The sequence below is a fragment of the Gadus macrocephalus genome, chromosome 5 (genome assembly GCF_031168955.1).
Source record: "Gadus macrocephalus chromosome 5, ASM3116895v1".
Classification (NCBI taxonomy): Eukaryota; Metazoa; Chordata; class Actinopteri; order Gadiformes; family Gadidae; genus Gadus; species Gadus macrocephalus.
This window is the reverse complement of record NC_082386.1, coordinates 17,599,237-17,615,378: the sequence shown is the minus strand read 5'-3', so window position 1 is coordinate 17,615,378 and position 16,142 is coordinate 17,599,237. Positions and strand designations below refer to the sequence as shown.

The following is a 16,142-nucleotide window of genomic DNA, read 5'->3' as shown; positions in this document are numbered from 1 at the left end:
GCGCCTCGCTGTGATTGGCTTGGAGCTTCCTCCAAGGATTTTTTAAAAACGAAGCACTCCCAGCTGTCAAAACTGCTGACTCGATTGCATGATTGGTGAGAAATAACGATTGTATGTTTCCATCCTACTCTTTTACATCGATGATACATATTCAGTTGATCGTATCGACATTTCGGTTGCCAGACTATTTGGCTTAGACCCGGTGTGTTGCGCTATTGCAAGGTGACGTTAGCTTAGCCACGGAGCATGCGTGTGTGTGTGTATCGGGTTAGCCTCCGATAGGTAAACACCTTCATCAGGATATCTTGGTTAGTCGGTGTCTGATGGGATGCTCTCCTTTCGTAATATTGGAGAGTTATGTCGAGGAAATGCAGTGAAATACGATTTATTCGACCAAATGGATAGGCTATATGCTTCCAGTTGTTTTGATCACACACACACACACACACACACACACACACACACACACACACACACACACACACACACACACACACACACACACACCATCAAACAGTTACAATTACGTTACCTCATCCTGTAATTGTATTCGTATTTGTGTCACAATTAAAGTTGGTCTAACGTCATGAGGACGAGTGAGTTCGACTCTTCTGATGAAGAGGAGGTCTGTGAAGAGCAGCTGACACCTTTCCACATCTCATGGTAAACCGTGTGTGTGTGTGTCCAATTAATTGCTGAATTGCTTGTCATGTTAAGCTAGCTAGCAACCCCCACCCTTCAGAAACTATGCGTTACAAACTGAAGTGATTCTTGTTCCTCCTCACTAAGGTTACCACTGTCCGTAGTTGAATCAGCACAGTTCCTCGGTATATGCGCACTGCCCGGTAAAGTATTCCATAACAATGAAAGAGTCAACTCTATTTAATCCATTTTACTTCAAGTCTGATGTCTGACACCAATGTGTTTTTCTTTCCTTTCTCTAGGCTGTAAATTCAAAGAGAATCGAAGAAATCTCCAGAGAGATGTTGGTAAGGTGACCGTGGCGGGCGGGGTTTGTTGAACAGGTGACCGTTGTGGGCGGGGTTTGTTGAACAGGTGACCGTTGTGGGCGGGGTTTGTTGAACAGGTGACAGTAAGCTGAGGTTGTGATGGAGGGCTCTTACATCAACACGCACACTTTTCATGACCGCCACAACAATTAAGCTCCTGCCAAAGCTCCATTAAATGCACACTATAGAACCAGAAATAAACAGCATTTTACCTCAAATATACACCAAATAACCAAAAACATATTCACAGAATATAACCTAAATACACATGATAGAACTGAGGCCCTCATAACCACTGCATCGTTCTCGGCAATCCCTGCAAAGCCTTTCCCAGGGATATAACAACCAACCCCAGTCTGTCCTCAAACTGGTCTAACAACACGTAGCGTTTGTTGGCGGGTCCCACCAATGTGCAGTTTGATCATCAGACAAAGCAAAGTTCACCAAAACCAGACTCCAAAGCTTTCCCCTGATTAGCAGAGCTTTGTTCGATCATTGTGTGACCTTCCCTCCGTCATGAGGAGAGGAGAGGCCTGAGGTTTGGTACTTCAGCCTGGTTAAAGTATCATTTTCACCAGTTCAGAGATTTTGACGATGGAGCCGGAGTAGATCCCGGCTGAACTTCAAACGGTTGCACCGTTCGTCGGCACTAGTACATGGACACACAGCAGTTCAGCCTCCTTTTTAAACAGCATGCGTGGTGTTTGTTTTGGTGTCGATCCGTCTCCATGGCGATCATGTCTGACTGACTGACTGACTCCCTCCCTCCCTCCCCCTCCCCGGGGCGCCCAGACGAGCTGCAGAACCAGGGCGTGCAGGACGTGTTCGTGTTCTGCACCCGCGGCGAGTTGAACATGTACCGGGTGCCCTCCCTGCTGGAGGCCTACCGCCGGCAGGGCTTTCGGGTGCACCACCTGCCCTTCCCCGACGGGGGCGCCCCCGAGCTGGAGCAGTGCGGGCAGATCCTGGAGGAGCTCCAGAGCAGCCTGGAGGACCAGCGCCGCACCGTGATCCAGTGAGTCTGAAGGGCGTGGGAGACGGGTCACCCCCCCCCAGTGGTTCCACCACTGGTGCCGGTATCGGAACCACTCTGGTGTGAACGTCTACTTCCATTAAATGCACACTATAGAACCAGAAATGAACACAGTTGAACCTCAAATATACACCAAGGGGCGATCCCGAAATGCATTGTGGGTCCGTCCGTTCCGTCGGCCCACGTCTCTTGCGTTCAGAAGTTGCGAAATTATTAACTTTTCTGTCTGCAACGGATCCTTCAGCCAATCAGATCGTGGCTCCGTCGGCAAACACTCCCCCATCCGTCAGACACGCCTTCCGTTGACGGACGGATGCAGTGGGCTAGCTGCGTTATGCTATGTTCGTTAATGGTCGGACGTTGAAAGTCGGAATGTGGAACGCATCATCTCCGACCTAATTGCGTTCGAGCTACCAAGTCGGAAAACATGGATGCTTATGCTTGACAAGAATACAAATGTATTGTCATAATTATAGAATATTAACGAAAAATGTATAAATGTAAATCTAGAAGAAAAATTGTCGACAATGACTGACTATACATTGCCGTCATCGTAACAGAAGCACGGAACGGTTGAAGCATACCGTCGATATCGGAGCGGCTTTCAAGTAATAGCAGAACTGTAGGAGTACTAGGACTTTAAAAGTTATGTATTTGCTGTTGACTTCTATTTAGTCTTTTCGCAATGTACCTGCTGTTGGGTGTTGTGATTGACCTGGCCGTCCCCTCCAGCTCTAGTGGTGTCCTACGTTTAAGTCTAGCTCCTAATTGTCTCCTGGTCTGAGTGAGCTTCTCACTCTCAAAACGTATAGAAGCTCACTCCTGTCTTTCTTATTTTCAGCTGCTATGGAGGGTTGGGGCGCTCCGGATTAAGTAAGAATATATTTATTTGAAGAGTGAGAGTGAGTGAGAAAGTGAGAGTGAATATGAGTGTGAGAGTGAGAGTGTAATCCTGTGTCTGTACTTCCCGTCCAGTTGCCGCCTGTCTCCTGCTCCAGCTGTCCGTTACCATGACGGCAAACAAAGCCATCGAGATCCTCCGGGAGCTGAGAGGGGGAGGAGCCATCCAGACGGTCAAGGTGAGGCCTCGACAAACCAAAGCATCCGTAGCTGCAGTGCATGGTGCCGAGACAAATGGGTTTTGCTGGTATCTGCAGTTAATGTTAGTAAGAGGCCATGAAATAGAAAGAGACGCATCTTATCTCCTCTAAAGGCTTTCTGTGGATGTGATAAATGTTAGACTTGCACGCTTGCACAACTGCTCAATAACACAGGTTGGCATGATCACATGACCGAGGTGTCGTCGAAGTGGAGGTGTAATGTACACCACTCACACGTTGCGTCCCGTGAATCTTCTCAGATCGGCAGCTTGTAAATGTTCCATAGGACGAATCCCTGCTCGGGCTCAAGGGCAGTTGGATGTGTCAGCATTTTCCCCAAGTTTTTGAATAATTTTTTAGTAATAATGATTTTTGTATTTTTCTTCACACAGCAATACAACTTCCTCCATGAGTTTCGGGAAAAGCAGGCGGCGTTCCAGCAGGGCCGAGAGAACACGGTGGAGCGCTCTGTTTCCCGGTGAGAACTCTGGAGCGCTCCGTACCCCGGAAGAGCCACAGCCTAGCATCAACAGGCTAAATAATGGCGAGCTTTAGCTTCTCTGTGTGTGTGTTTGCGTGGAACTCAGATGTTTGCACTTTAAATGGATACTCTTAAATATGGAACTCCTTGGATATGTGGGGAATGGAATTTGGTTATTTTCAAATAAATGTGGAAGTGGTTAATATCTCCCGCTGTGCAATTATGTCAAATTCATAGAACGTTTAGTTTTTGCTATGTTTATAGTGAAGACATTCGTCAATATCAATATCTACTATTAAAGGCATTGTTAAATATTACCGTAATTGAGGTACCAATTTAAGTGGATGCAAATTCGATTTTTGAACCGTTGCAAAATCTGGCCCCCAACTCCTGATGCGATGACTAGTCCTTTTTAAAAAGAAATTTTGCCTGAAAACCCCTTATTGCTAATGTTAAGCACATTCTCTAGCATTATGCTCAACGTGTAGACTAGAATTGTGCTGAATTAATGCAGCATAGTGATGGGGAGAACGTTAACTTTTCAATGGCTGCTTGGAGACTTTCACTGAAGGAACGTAACAGTAAAACCAGGAACGGTTTCATAAGATCTTTAGTCTTAAACCCGTTGATAAAAGAAGTCAAGGAATCGCACATTTTAAACGTACGTCTTTCCTTTCAACCCCTTTGGCTCCAATGACATACCACAAAATGGTGTAGTGGGATACGATTTTTTATTTTGATTCAAACAAAACTAGTCTTGGTTCTTCCTAGATGGTAACACGGTGGGGTCCAAGAGAAACATTCAAATAAAAATGATGCGCTCAACTGCCACGCCCTTCCTAAAGACGAGGCGCGACGGAGGAGACGCTAGTGAATAACAGCGGTCCGGGGTGCTCGTTTAGTGTAGGAGCCAGGAGTGTTGAGCGCCCGCACCAAAGACGACAGCGCCAGAACAAGACAAAGTACAAAGCAAAAATAATAAATACACACTCCCAAAAGGTTGGAATATTTGGAGATTGAATGAATCCTAAACTGGAGAGGTAGTCGGCAGTCCGGCACGTTGGCAGTCGGCGCAGAAACATCTGGCGGACCACCCAGACGGGCCGGGTACTGAGACTACCTCCGGCTAGAGAACCTCTAAACAAAAGCCTTACTCCCAAATCATCAAGTCCCTCACTTTACTCAGATCGCCTTGAATGCGTCGCAGCAGACCGTTTCGTCTCAAAGAACACTCTAAACATCGACAGCGTCATGAGGATGATGATGAAATGAGTTGAATCAGGTGTCACACTGGTTTCGAGGAGGTATAAAGGGACAATCTGGTTTGAAAAGAGATCGGGTTTGAGACCACTTGTCTCGTTGGAATTTAGTGCACAAGCTTAGCATGGATGGGAGAGAGATTAATGTTCACACTTTCTATCAATTTAGTCTGACGAATCATGGGGGGGAGGGGGGGGTGGTTCAATTAATATCAATTTTATAAAGCTTGGAATCTAATTTGGAGCATTCTAGAACAGCAGGTCCATAATGGACCTTGACCCTTAAATGCTCAAATCCCTCTATTAACTTCACTGTAAACGTTCAACAGTAGGGAAATTCAATAAACAGTAAAAAAAAAAAAAAAAAAAAACGGAAGCATCAAATCACCACACAGTTAAAAGAGAAAGAAAAAAAAAATAATCTTGTTCCTTCATTGAATTTAAAGGGCGGGGCTAGCAGAAGGAGCGCTGCATTGTGGGACAGAGGGCTGAACGTTTGCCAAGATGGCCCCCAGCTCCGTGTACAGAGGCGGAGCTGGGGTTAGTTCTAGTCCTCTGTGGGCGGTGTTTGTGTGTGGCTCCTCCCCCTCCAGCGGCCGGGACCCTCCACCAAGGTGTCAGCGTTGTTCGGGTGTCCACTGCACATGCAGACCGTCCAGCTCTGGGCGTCGACCGGCCTAGGAGCTCACCAGCACGTAGATCATCCTGGAGGCCCAAGAGACAACATGCAACGTTACGGGATACCACGCTTTTACTTTGAAAATCGAATATATATTTTTAAATAAATCTGTTCAAAAGATTCCTAGTGCCGTACCCATAGATAGAGGTAAATAAGACGGTTATCAGTTCATAAAAATTATCTACTCCTGACTCCTTCAAAATAAAAGCATTGAAATTCAAAACAGCGGTATAATGGTGAGCATACCCGTAGAGATAGTAGAAAAAGGAGAGGAGGTAGAAAGCCAGCTTGCACCAGCCCTCCTTTTGACAGTAGGCCAGGATGTCGGCGTTCATGATGGTGGTGGGGTCGTACAGTCCAGGCCCACTCATCACTGGTCGGGTCATATACCTGCAGCACAGTCACAACCAATCAGAACCAGCGCTAAAAAGGTGTTCATTGGTCTACAGGACGAACTTCAAACTGATTATGAAGGTAGGAAACTATTTGCAAAATATTCAACATTTTAGGTATTTAGCAGAGGTTTTGATCCATAGCTACTTAAGTGAAGATCCGTGTGATCATGGGGCAGGTAAGGATAAGGCTCTGGATCTAGTATGGCTCTAGGTAGTATAAAGAACACGGTTCAGCTCGGAATGGATCTCCTACCACTAAGGTTTTGGGTCCCATATTCATCACATAGTCTTGTGTATTTCATGTAGATATATTTGTTTAATGGAAGCGTCTAACTGATTTGTAGGTAAACGACGTCAGACGCACGATAAAACCTGTAGATGCTAAACCAGAGGGAATGCGGGTTAGGGGATAAGTTAGCTGAACACAACCAACACCAACTCTGGTGAAAGAGGTCTAGTGCAAATGTTGTTCTTTTGTGCGTCCTAAAGAGCCACCTGGTGTTAATTTGCATGCAATTGCAATGATCTGCTCTCATTGGTTTCCCTTTAGACTGGGATTCGAGTCAAATAAGCAGTAAAAACCCTGACCCTAAGAGTCCAGGATGTTGCTACGGAACCAGCCCGGCGGAGCACCACCCACCTCCAGACGTGGTAGGCCAGCAGCGGCATGTTGAGGCCCAGCGTGAGCCACTCGGCCGCACAGAAGAACATGACGCAGAAGAAGACATGGATCAGGTACTCCGGCAGAACCAGCTACGAACACAACACAAAAACACAGTCAGAGGGGTGGGACGGAAGATCTGAGTAGAGGAGAGCACAGACCGCTGCAGGCGGTGGCCGCTTGTAGACCGTGACTGTGTCTGGTGTGCTGAAGTCGTCTTCAGTCGTTTAACTCAACTGCGGGGTCTAACTTTTTAATTAAAACTAAGCAGCCACTGATTGTGTTGAAGAAACGACCCTAGCACTCTTAACGAGGAACACATTGATTTTAAGTCTTTAAATGGCAGGCTGACCTTCACGGAGGACAAGTAAAGCGCAGCGAGGAGAGAGGCTAGAGGCTTGACATACATCGGTCCTTGCACTATTTGAAGCTGCCTTCCGTGCGGCATGGATGTTTTGAAATAAATGCATTGACATGGTGGAGTACTGGCATGGATAGAAAGTCATGTATTGCAGCCAGTTGGCTTTTTGAGAGAAAGATCTAGAGAGAGGGACACAGAAGGAGAGAGACAGAGACAGAGAGAGAGAGAGAGATATATCTAGCCAACAGTGCTGACACCATGTTAAGCATCATGCATCACTGCTGGGGGTACAAATGTCAGGACTCTACAGAGACACATATGAAGCTAAGCTCTGCAGGCTGTGTTGACTCATCTCAACAACAATCCCCCCTTTTTTTTTTACCCTGAGGAGGGCTCATCTGAACACTGTAAAGATGAGGAGAGGGGGGGACCATGCCAGTGATGGAAACACCCGCTACTGGGGCTACTGGGAAGGGGGCGGACAGATGGAGTCGCCACATGGAAGCCATGCATGCACGTAGAGCCCAGGTGGGGGCTGAGCCCCACACGCCCACAGATGGAGAGGTGAGTGGGGGGTGGATGAGGTGCAGAGTTGGGGGGAGGGGGGGGGGGGGGGGGTGGAGGTGGTGAAATCCTGCACTGTGTTGCCAGAAATGTATGACCAGCCGATCGCTCTATCGAGCGGAAGTTCAGATTGAGCCGAGGGTTATGTTAAGGACCTGCGGACCGCTGAGATGACTGACCACGATGGGACAGAAATAGGCCATTCTGGTTAACAGGCGAGCCCCCTCCCACTTCTTCTAAGGTTCATCAACCAATCAGGGCCCCCTGAGATACTGCTGAGCTAGTCGTGGTGTTCCACTGCCATCTGGCCCAAACCCCAGGTGATTTTCTGGAGCTTTGAAGCCCAAGCATAAAAAAAATCCACCCATTTTAAATCAAATTAAAATCGCAATTGCTTCCGACAGATACCTTCGAGACAGGGAGGGGTTTAAAGTAAATTCAGTAAAGTGAATTAAGATTGACGTCCAGCAAGCACCCATCTCATCACTTGTTCGTACCATAAAAAAGAAACATCTTAACCTCCCCAAATATTTCTGTAAATCTAGATGGATTCCGTGGGCTGAATTTATAAGTTTATTGATAACTTACCAATAACTATAAAAACACCAAATGCAAACAGGGGGGAGGGGGGGGGGTGTAATCAAGATCATGCATGTCTTGAGCATTTGCAAGTCTTTTCAGTTAACACGCGCGTGCCTCGAGTCCTCATAACATGGTGGAGAATGTGGTTGATAAATGATTGCATTCTTTATTAGAGGGGGCTGCTGTCCAATGTGTTGATGTGCACATAGGCCTATGTACTATAGGTTAACAGCAAAAGGCTCTTTGATTAATTAAACCTCCAGGTAAACTACGGCTCTATTTGAAACTTGGCAATACGGCAGCGGGATGTTTGTAAAAATAAAAAGGTGGGGAAAGAAATCGAACCACGGGATTTACACCCATAAGACTCAAAAACCGCCATGCTAACAAGCTTGGACCGACGCACGCCCTTAGATGAAATCTAGTCTCGTCCCTTTTCGATTGGTTAACTGAAAAAACCGTTGCAAACACTCTACCGTGCAGAATGACATACCGCAGACTGTACTGTACTGAGCGGGCATTCTTTAAAGTTTGGTACAAACCTTCAATGCAATTTTGATTCTTTTAATCTTTTTGACCTTTTCAACTGTCTTTTGGACGTTAACAAAAATGAAAAGATAAATAAAAAAAAGAAGCAGATTAGAAAACCAAAAGAATAAATGCGTTAGAGTTTGAGAGCTGAAACATCACTCCTGGTTTACAACAGACAGTTTAGTTAGCAGAACGGTGCAGGTAAATCAAGTTAAAATGTCTACAAGACGCATAACTCATCCTGAAATAACATTAAACAAAAGCAGAAGTGCATGCGCTGAAAGAGGCAAGGGGAGATGGCCGACTATTGACGTGTCACTTACCGGGTTTAAAGTGTTACATTGATCTATAGGGTTCTTGTAGTCCGTTTTCAGCTCATCGAAGGCGATTATCTGGAGAGGCAAAAGGGACAGTCACATTATAATATTACACAAAATATATGCAAATATTACTACGATTTCCGTTTACAAAAGTGTGTGTGTGTGTGTGTGTGTGTGTGTGTGTGTGTGTGTGTGTGTGTGTGTGTGTGTGTGTGTGTGTGTGTGTGTGTGTGTGTGTAGGATTCTTGGTTTTAATCTTCATGCGTTCAGTGTAAACAGTAATACCACATCAAAGCTACAGTCAGTAGAAATCACTGAGCCATGACGTCACGAGATTAACTCCCGTCAAAAGGTTAAGCGGCGTTAGCCGGCTAGCATGTCTAGCTCCAGCTAGCGTCCAGATCGTTATAACAGGTTAATACAACAGCCCGGTTAATATAACAGCCCTCATTACGCATGTATACAGAAATGGCCGATCAGATGGACGCGATATGTATGGCTGGTTAACAACTGTGTGTGACAGGCTGCTCTGTTTTCTAGGTGCTACCGTTAGCTTGCGGCAGGGGGCCATTCATTCTAGATCGGACCCGTTCCCGGGGACACATTGTCATTATGGACCCGAAACCCGGGACCTGAGGGGGGATTCTCGGCCATAAAATGAAAGAGGATCTGCGTTGAGTCGACCGGCGGCGAACCCACAGTGGATTGCGAACCACGCATCACAAAGCCCGTCCTTATGTAAACGTTAGCCCGCGATATCGGCTCGGTGGCGTTGGACAAGACGCACGACGGTGATGAACAAACATTGATACTTACGTGCCAAATCGCGAAGAAGATAAGTGCTGCCGTGAGCAATAGAGCCAGCATATAACAAAAGGCCGCGAATGTGAACGCCATTTTCTCCTACCGCTCGGTCTCGGGACGTAGCCGTAGCTACAGATTTGAGATCTGTCACCACTATGTCGTCACACAAGTGGTTCTGATCACAGCTATCGCGAGATTTCGATGTAGAACCTGCAGAACGGCAAAAATCTGTCACCCTGTAATTGCTGTTTAGTTATTCAGTTTCTCGTCGTTGGTATAATGTGGGGGGAAGAAAAGACGAGAAACGCAGACATTTATACATCACTATTTTATTGGGTGAATATTGGACATCGTACAAATTATGAATATTTAATAATATTTCACAAGTTACACTGATGCAAAGAGGCAGCTATGTTTCAGGTGGGGAATTTTGGAAAAGTCGACGATTCGTCTGAGTATGAAAAAAAGCCCGACATCAATGCAAAGTACATTTATTGTACGGTTTACTACATATACTAGATTAGTTGGAAAAATATGTATATCCACAGGATCAAACCAAATGCATGGCCTCACCCCCTTGTCGTTCAAACACCATACATGTATGGAAACGAAGCCATGTACAGTAGTTTACCACCCTCACCATCAAGGAATTCTCGTTTTTGTATTGGTTCGTTTGAAACATTGCACATATTCAATAAAACACACCAGTTCATCATTAAGCAGCCTCCCTTCAATCAAATCAATATCTTATTTAAAAAAACTTTTTGGCATTTTGTTTAAGGAGGCTTCCGGATTGTGAAAGGTGTCGATCTTAATTTCAGATTAGAAATTAACAACGATTTACAGAGAGCAACGATCCCAATCTCATGGATTAAGAGCTTTCAGCTCCTCTACTTTCTGTTGAGATCTTGACAGTGATTTACAAAAAACTCCTTGACCATTGGAGATTAACCAATGCAAATTATAAAACAAAAACGAATGCATTTAATGAATAAAATAAATCAGAAAAGGATCAAACATGATATAAAAACCTTTGATATATTTTTTAACCAAATTCTTGTTACAGAAAATACAGTTTGTTTCCTCAGTTTGGCCTCCTGATTCTCATCAATACAAAATATGAAAAAAACAGATAAAAAATAAGCAACAGCAAGTTTGTGGGGGGGGGGGGGTTACAGCATGATGCCACACTTATTGTGTAAATCTCCGCTAAATCCATTTTAGTCTGTTGCCTACAAACAGGCCGAGAACAGGTGGGGCCCAGGGGGTACGCAACGCCTCTGTGATCTGACACTCTTAAGCTCTTTGTGCACAAGTTGAAAGAAAGGCTTGCGTTTGATTTCCCAATCTAAAAAGGAATATCGGTGTTCGGTAAACTGACCTCAAGGCTGGGACAAGCACAATGTAATCCAAGTACAAAAACGTGATGTTTGGATCACCACAATATTAATTTAAAACGACAAAAACTAGCTATGGGCCTTTGTCAACTAGAGGCAATCTTGGCTCTAAATGCTATCTATGTGGAGGGAACTTAATGCGCCACCCAGCTATAGTTTAGAACCAAGTTGGCTGCCGGTTGGATAAGGCCCATAATCATCCACTATGACAGGTGTACAAAGGTAGTTTAAGAGTAGACCCTGTATTTGACGGAAAAGGCTGTCCTGCTGTTCAAATGGTACGGACGCCATTTCAGGAATGATTCAGTAGAAATGGAATAGAAAGTTCACCGAGATTTAGACAGGTCAATGGTAGGCCTAAAAGGTCATTCCTCGCCGTCCAATCATAGTAAATAACACCATATTCAGCATGCACCAGTCAGAATCTACAATATGACAAGGCTGTTCATATATATATATTTATACACATTATGCGTGTGTACTTTGAATAGTACTGCTCCATTGTGTGCAGCAGTACATTGATTTATTAGTATACATGTATAATGTATGTATAATCCCTCTTTCCTTTTTGTTGGTTGTCGTCTCAGGTGAGCTACTTGTAAACGGATGAACTCGATGCATTCTACATCCACGGACCTAAAGCCTCCATCTCTGATTGTAGCAATGATTGTTCAACCGTGTCAGGAGGAAGCAACCTAAATCAATTCAAACTATATGAAGTATATTCTATTTTTCAATAATCCAGAGAAGCCATTACTAATCCAATTATAACCAAAACATTGTGAATAAAAAATGGGTTAAACTTAAGAGACAGCTAGTTCAGGACTTATTTAAGATAAGTCCATGTCGAGTTCAAAGCCTCTAGCCTTATCCGGGAGAGTTCTAAGGCCTACAGAGATGATCCAGGAGCGTGGTTTCATGACAGACTGCACTGCACTGGCACAAGGGAAACATTAGATGAGAAGGACAATAGAAAGCAGGTCTGCATGAAATAGCATCTCCAGAAATAGTTTCGTTTTTTATGCACCTTCTGCCACTGGTGTGGTGTTTCGTAATCGAGACCATTTTATGAACCGCGTGACTGTGAAAGATATTGATTGTCCTATGTTCTGTGTGGTTAGGGGGGGGGGGGGGGGGTACAACGAGCATCGGGGCAAACATGGCGCCCCACTTCTTTAAAGAAGAATAAAAAATAAAAAAAAGGACTTGACTCGGGTTGTGCGGTCTGTCTCCATTCCTCCGTTACCACGGCGACCTTAAGAGAAGAGCCCAAGCTTTTCCTTCAGCCACTCCTCGGTCAGCTCCTCAGTGGTCCTCACCTCGAACACCTGCAGACAGACGGGCAGACCGTCAGGCAGACAGACAGACAGGTAGACCGTCAGACAGAGAGACAGGCAGGCAGACCGTCAGGCAGACCGTCAGGCAGACAGATCATCAGGCAGACCGTCAGACAGGTAGACCGTCAGACAGAGAGACAGGCAGGCAGGCAGACAGGCAGGCAGATCATCAGGCAGACCGTCAGACAGACAGACAGGTAGTCCGTCAGACAGGCAGGCAGAGTTTTCACTACTGCTCGTTCTTCCACCGCTTAACCATTTGCACATTGCTGAGTCGCTATGGCGACCACTGGTTATCATAAATAGTTTGCCGGACGGAACAGAACAAAAATTGTAGTTGTTGTTCATTGCCAGCCGTTCATCATTTATCATCATGCAGAATTGGCATCATTTAATAGATGTTTTCATCCAAAGTGAAGTCAGATACCGGCCATTACGGAATAGGTAGGAGAAGGAGACAGTAAACTCCGATTACAGGTCATTAAGGAGGTGGTCGGGGACAGAGATCAGACGATGAGCAACGCGGAGAGGAATGGTGTGGAGCAGATGGACGGAGTGGAGGAGAGGAACGGGTGTTGAGTGCTGCTCTACCTTGGTGAGGTTCAGAGTCTTCACCAGCTTGTTCTTGCTTCCTGCATACATCATCTGCTGCTCTGGTTTGCAGTCTGAAAATAGACATAAAAAAAATGTTGTGACAACAGAAATATTGTCGCTTTGCAGGGAATCTCTCACAACAACAGTATAAGATCGCTACGACCAACACTCTACACCTGTAGATGTTTACCGATTTAAAGTCCTTGAAATAACATTTTTTTCTTTCACAATCCCTTTTTCCCCCCTCTCCCTTAGCACTCAGTCATGAGACATCATTGATGATGATGATGATGAAGATGACGATGATGACTACAAAGAGATTAAGGAGAGGGGGTGGGGGGGGGAGGGTCTCACCGCAGGGACTGGAGAAGATGAAGCATAGCGGGTAGGAGACGCGCCCGTCGTCATGATGAAGCTGGTAGCTGTAGACCAGGAACGTACCGGCTAGGTTAAGGAAGACCACTTGCCCTCGTACAGGGCTCAGCCCAGAGGGAGGCAGGCCAGGTCATGAGGGGTGACCTGCTGTCCACTGGACTACCCCTTACAGGTAGAGCCGTCGCTCACCGTTTGAATGCTGGATATGTCAAGCACTTTTCCCACATGCACTCCATGTGTGAGAGCGCACCAAACTAAAATGTTCCAGAACATAGCTGCATGTGGGGATAGTGGAAACAGACCTGCGGTGCTCGAAAGGTTGTCCCAGTCATTTACCGGGAACTATGTGTGAAAGGGGCTTTAGAAACATTTGTAAGCAGTTAAAAAGGTGGCCAAGGCCTCGCTTTAACGAGACAAAAACAATGCCGATGCTACATCACATCAGGACAACATAACAACACCATTCCCCCATGCATCTTCTATTTAAACACCAGGGTAAAGCAAAGGATATCTGGGCTGTCGCTCAGGCAGTTCATCCCTCAGGTCATCCACAGTAATGTCCTGAAGGGGAAGATGATCCGACACAAGGTTAATAATATTACAATAACAACAAGGATTATTATTTTATTTTTTTCCAACCACTTGCCTCGTATTCCTCTTCCAGAACCACCAGCTGCTTTTCTTTATCGATCTTCACTGAGGGGGGAAACAGAAAAGAGAAGTGGTTAAATAAGAAGCTCTGAGTTCCTGTGGGTGCAACGCAGGCCAACAGTATTCTGGGTGTATAGCTGTTGTCCTCGAGTTATTGCCACATCCAGAAACTGTTTGCGATTGGCAGAACTAAACACATGTGATGTGAAACTAATAATATATGCCTTTAAGTGAAACCATTAAGCGAGCCAAGAAATATCAGTGACCATTTCATTCAGGACAAGGGTCGATCTGCGTAGGGTGAGGTTAAAACATGCTTACTGATGATGGCTGCATTGTTGGTGGCCTTGCGGAACCGGAATGCCTTCAGCTTCTCGACGAGAGCTTCGTCTACATCACACACTACTAGGGATTCACTCTGAGAACAAAAACAGGTAAGACGTGAAAGGTCTGCGCGCACACGCACACACACACACACACACACACACACACACACACACACACACACACCTCTGTTGAGTGGATGATTATTATGGACCTTGTTGACTGGAGTAGTCAAATGATGGCAACACAGATAGTAGTCCTATGCGTGTTCACATTGACCCACATTGCATGATGTAGGCCAAATATGTTGTCATTCAGTTAAGCTTTGAGGGTTCTGTTAATCAATTCTGGGAGACTTCAGTAGATGTCCTGCTGGGTTAAGACCAGAGGATAAGTCCAGACTAACTCATTTGACTTACACTATATACATGCTTATGTAATACACGTTTTGGCCCTAATAAAACAAAAAAAGGAGATATTTATTTTTTACAGGAAATATGTGCAGCAAGCAGATGTTTCAGCATGCTGCACATATTTCCTGTGTTTATGGGCACAACAGCCACTCCACCGAACCCATTGTCTTCCTGTCCTGAAAAGATTGCTAGCAACATTAGAAGTTACGATCTTCGCAGAACGACAACATATTCTGTTAGCTACAGTGCTTTTACTAGGAAACCAATCGCAAACTACAGCGGTGGTACGAGTAAAGACATGTATGCAAATATGCTTTGTGGACAGTTTCTGACAGGAAACGAATTCCGAACGCCCAGCAACTCATACAAAATAACCAACAAGCAACTATCCAACTAATGGCATTATAAGCATATGTCTACGAGCCGAAGATGACAGCACACAGAAACCACCGCAGGACCATTGGATCTGGATACGGACGCTAGCTCCATGCTAAAGTCCTCATACCAAGACGTGTGTGAGCAGATCTCCACCCGTACAGGATGTCCCCACGGCTAGCATGCTACCGCTAGCAGAGGCGGGAGCCTACTTTCTCACTGCTCATTATTAGGGCATCAATTAATTAAAGGTAACGGCAGGGAGGGCAGATGCATGGCAAAACGAGTCGATTCGTTGGCTGTTGTGCTCTAAAACTCACCATGTTGACAGAGCAGACGCGGACCAGACTGCAGATGCTCGGGGACGAAGCTTTGAATGTGTTGTTTTTTTTACTTCCCCAAACCGAGATGAAATATCTTGTGACTGGTTCGACCAATCCTCTTCAACTCCTGCTCCGAAAACAGGCGTCGTCAAATAACAACATGCGTTGGATTGACAGCCAGTGCTACTTTGTATTATGTTCTTTACTCAGCATTTAACTGATATAATGGTAAACAAAAGTAGTTTTTCGTTTTTTTGTGTGTTTTTTTGTTTTTTTGCTTGCGAAATGTAACGGATAGTAATTTCCGACAGATTCATATTTAGAAGCCGACACTTTTCAACATTTTACTATAATAATCTGATACAGTCAACACACATTTTTGTGGTTGATTCTAAATATGATATAAAAAAGGGGTTGCCGGGAAATTTGGATGGCCATAAATAAAATGTCTGTATCGACGCCAATTTTAATAAATGATTATATATAAAAACATAAATATATATCTATGACCTCGGACCCTAAGTAGGAATACTCCAACATTTCATTATTATTATAATTTTACAACAACATACT

General features: G+C 45.0%; 3 protein-coding genes across 7 annotated transcripts; 1 reads left to right on the top strand and 2 right to left on the bottom strand.

The window, feature by feature from the left end:
* The first annotated feature begins 10 nt into the window (after positions 1–10).
* cdkn3 (cyclin dependent kinase inhibitor 3) lies at positions 11–3,827 on the top strand. 5 transcript variants are annotated; one of them, XM_060051681.1, is made up of 8 exons: positions 11–95; positions 578–663; positions 790–845; positions 945–989; positions 1,803–2,025; positions 2,885–2,916; positions 3,019–3,122; positions 3,536–3,827. In XM_060051681.1, the coding sequence occupies exons 2-8, from the start codon at positions 587–589 to the stop codon at positions 3,623–3,625; spliced, it is 627 nt and encodes a 208-aa protein (XP_059907664.1). In that variant the 5' UTR covers positions 11–95; positions 578–586; the 3' UTR covers positions 3,626–3,827. The 5 variants fall into 5 exon arrangements, with proteins under 5 accessions (XP_059907664.1, XP_059907663.1, XP_059907666.1 ...); XM_060051680.1 differs by having other exon boundaries at positions 20–95; positions 574–663; XM_060051683.1 differs by having other exon boundaries at positions 38–111; positions 574–663.
* Positions 3,828–4,338: 511 nt separating this feature from the next.
* cnih1 (cornichon family AMPA receptor auxiliary protein 1) lies at positions 4,339–9,995 on the bottom strand. The gene is made up of 5 exons (XM_060051720.1): positions 9,793–9,995; positions 8,980–9,048; positions 6,598–6,710; positions 5,809–5,952; positions 4,339–5,588 (listed from the first exon to the last, which is right to left on the bottom strand). Exons 1-5 carry the CDS (start codon positions 9,871–9,873, stop codon positions 5,561–5,563), a joined length of 435 nt encoding a protein of 144 aa, XP_059907703.1. The 5' UTR covers positions 9,874–9,995; the 3' UTR covers positions 4,339–5,560.
* A 98-nt stretch (positions 9,996–10,093) lies between these two features.
* gmfb (glia maturation factor, beta) lies at positions 10,094–15,715 on the bottom strand. The gene is made up of 7 exons (XM_060051721.1): positions 15,567–15,715; positions 14,456–14,552; positions 14,130–14,179; positions 13,995–14,044; positions 13,463–13,545; positions 13,106–13,179; positions 10,094–12,505 (listed from the first exon to the last, which is right to left on the bottom strand). The coding sequence occupies exons 1-7, from the start codon at positions 15,567–15,569 to the stop codon at positions 12,434–12,436; spliced, it is 429 nt and encodes a 142-aa protein (XP_059907704.1). The 5' UTR covers positions 15,570–15,715; the 3' UTR covers positions 10,094–12,433.
* Positions 15,716–16,142: the final 427 nt, after the last annotated feature.

What these genes read in the sequence shown, in the direction of transcription:
- cnih1 (XM_060051720.1), bottom strand. Translation starts at nt 9,873, where the DNA reads ATGGCGTTCACATTCGCGGCCTTTTGTTATATGCTGGCTCTATTGCTC. An exon ending in TCTTCTTCGCGATTTGGCAC is followed by an intron (nt 9,049 to 9,792) that starts GTAAGTATCAAT and finishes TTGCCTCTCCAG; the next exon opens with ATAATCGCCTTCGATGAGCT. An exon ending in TTTTTCTACTATCTCTACGG is followed by an intron (nt 5,589 to 5,808) that starts GTATGCTCACCA and finishes TTGGGCCTCCAG; the next exon opens with GATGATCTACGTGCTGGTGA.
- gmfb (XM_060051721.1), bottom strand. An exon ending in CAACAATGCAGCCATCATCA is followed by an intron (nt 14,180 to 14,455) that starts GTAAGCATGTTT and finishes TTCCCCCCTCAG; the next exon opens with TGAAGATCGATAAAGAAAAG. An exon ending in CTGCCTGAGCGACAGCCCAG is followed by an intron (nt 13,546 to 13,994) that starts ATATCCTTTGCT and finishes CCTAGCCGGTAC; the next exon opens with GTTCCTGGTCTACAGCTACC.
- cdkn3 (XM_060051681.1), top strand. Translation starts at nt 587, where the DNA reads ATGAGGACGAGTGAGTTCGACTCTTCTGATGAAGAGGAGGTCTGTGAA. An exon ending in AAATCTCCAGAGAGATGTTG is followed by an intron (nt 990 to 1,802) that starts GTAAGGTGACCG and finishes CGGGGCGCCCAG; the next exon opens with ACGAGCTGCAGAACCAGGGC. An exon ending in GTTGGGGCGCTCCGGATTAA is followed by an intron (nt 2,917 to 3,018) that starts GTAAGAATATAT and finishes CTTCCCGTCCAG; the next exon opens with TTGCCGCCTGTCTCCTGCTC.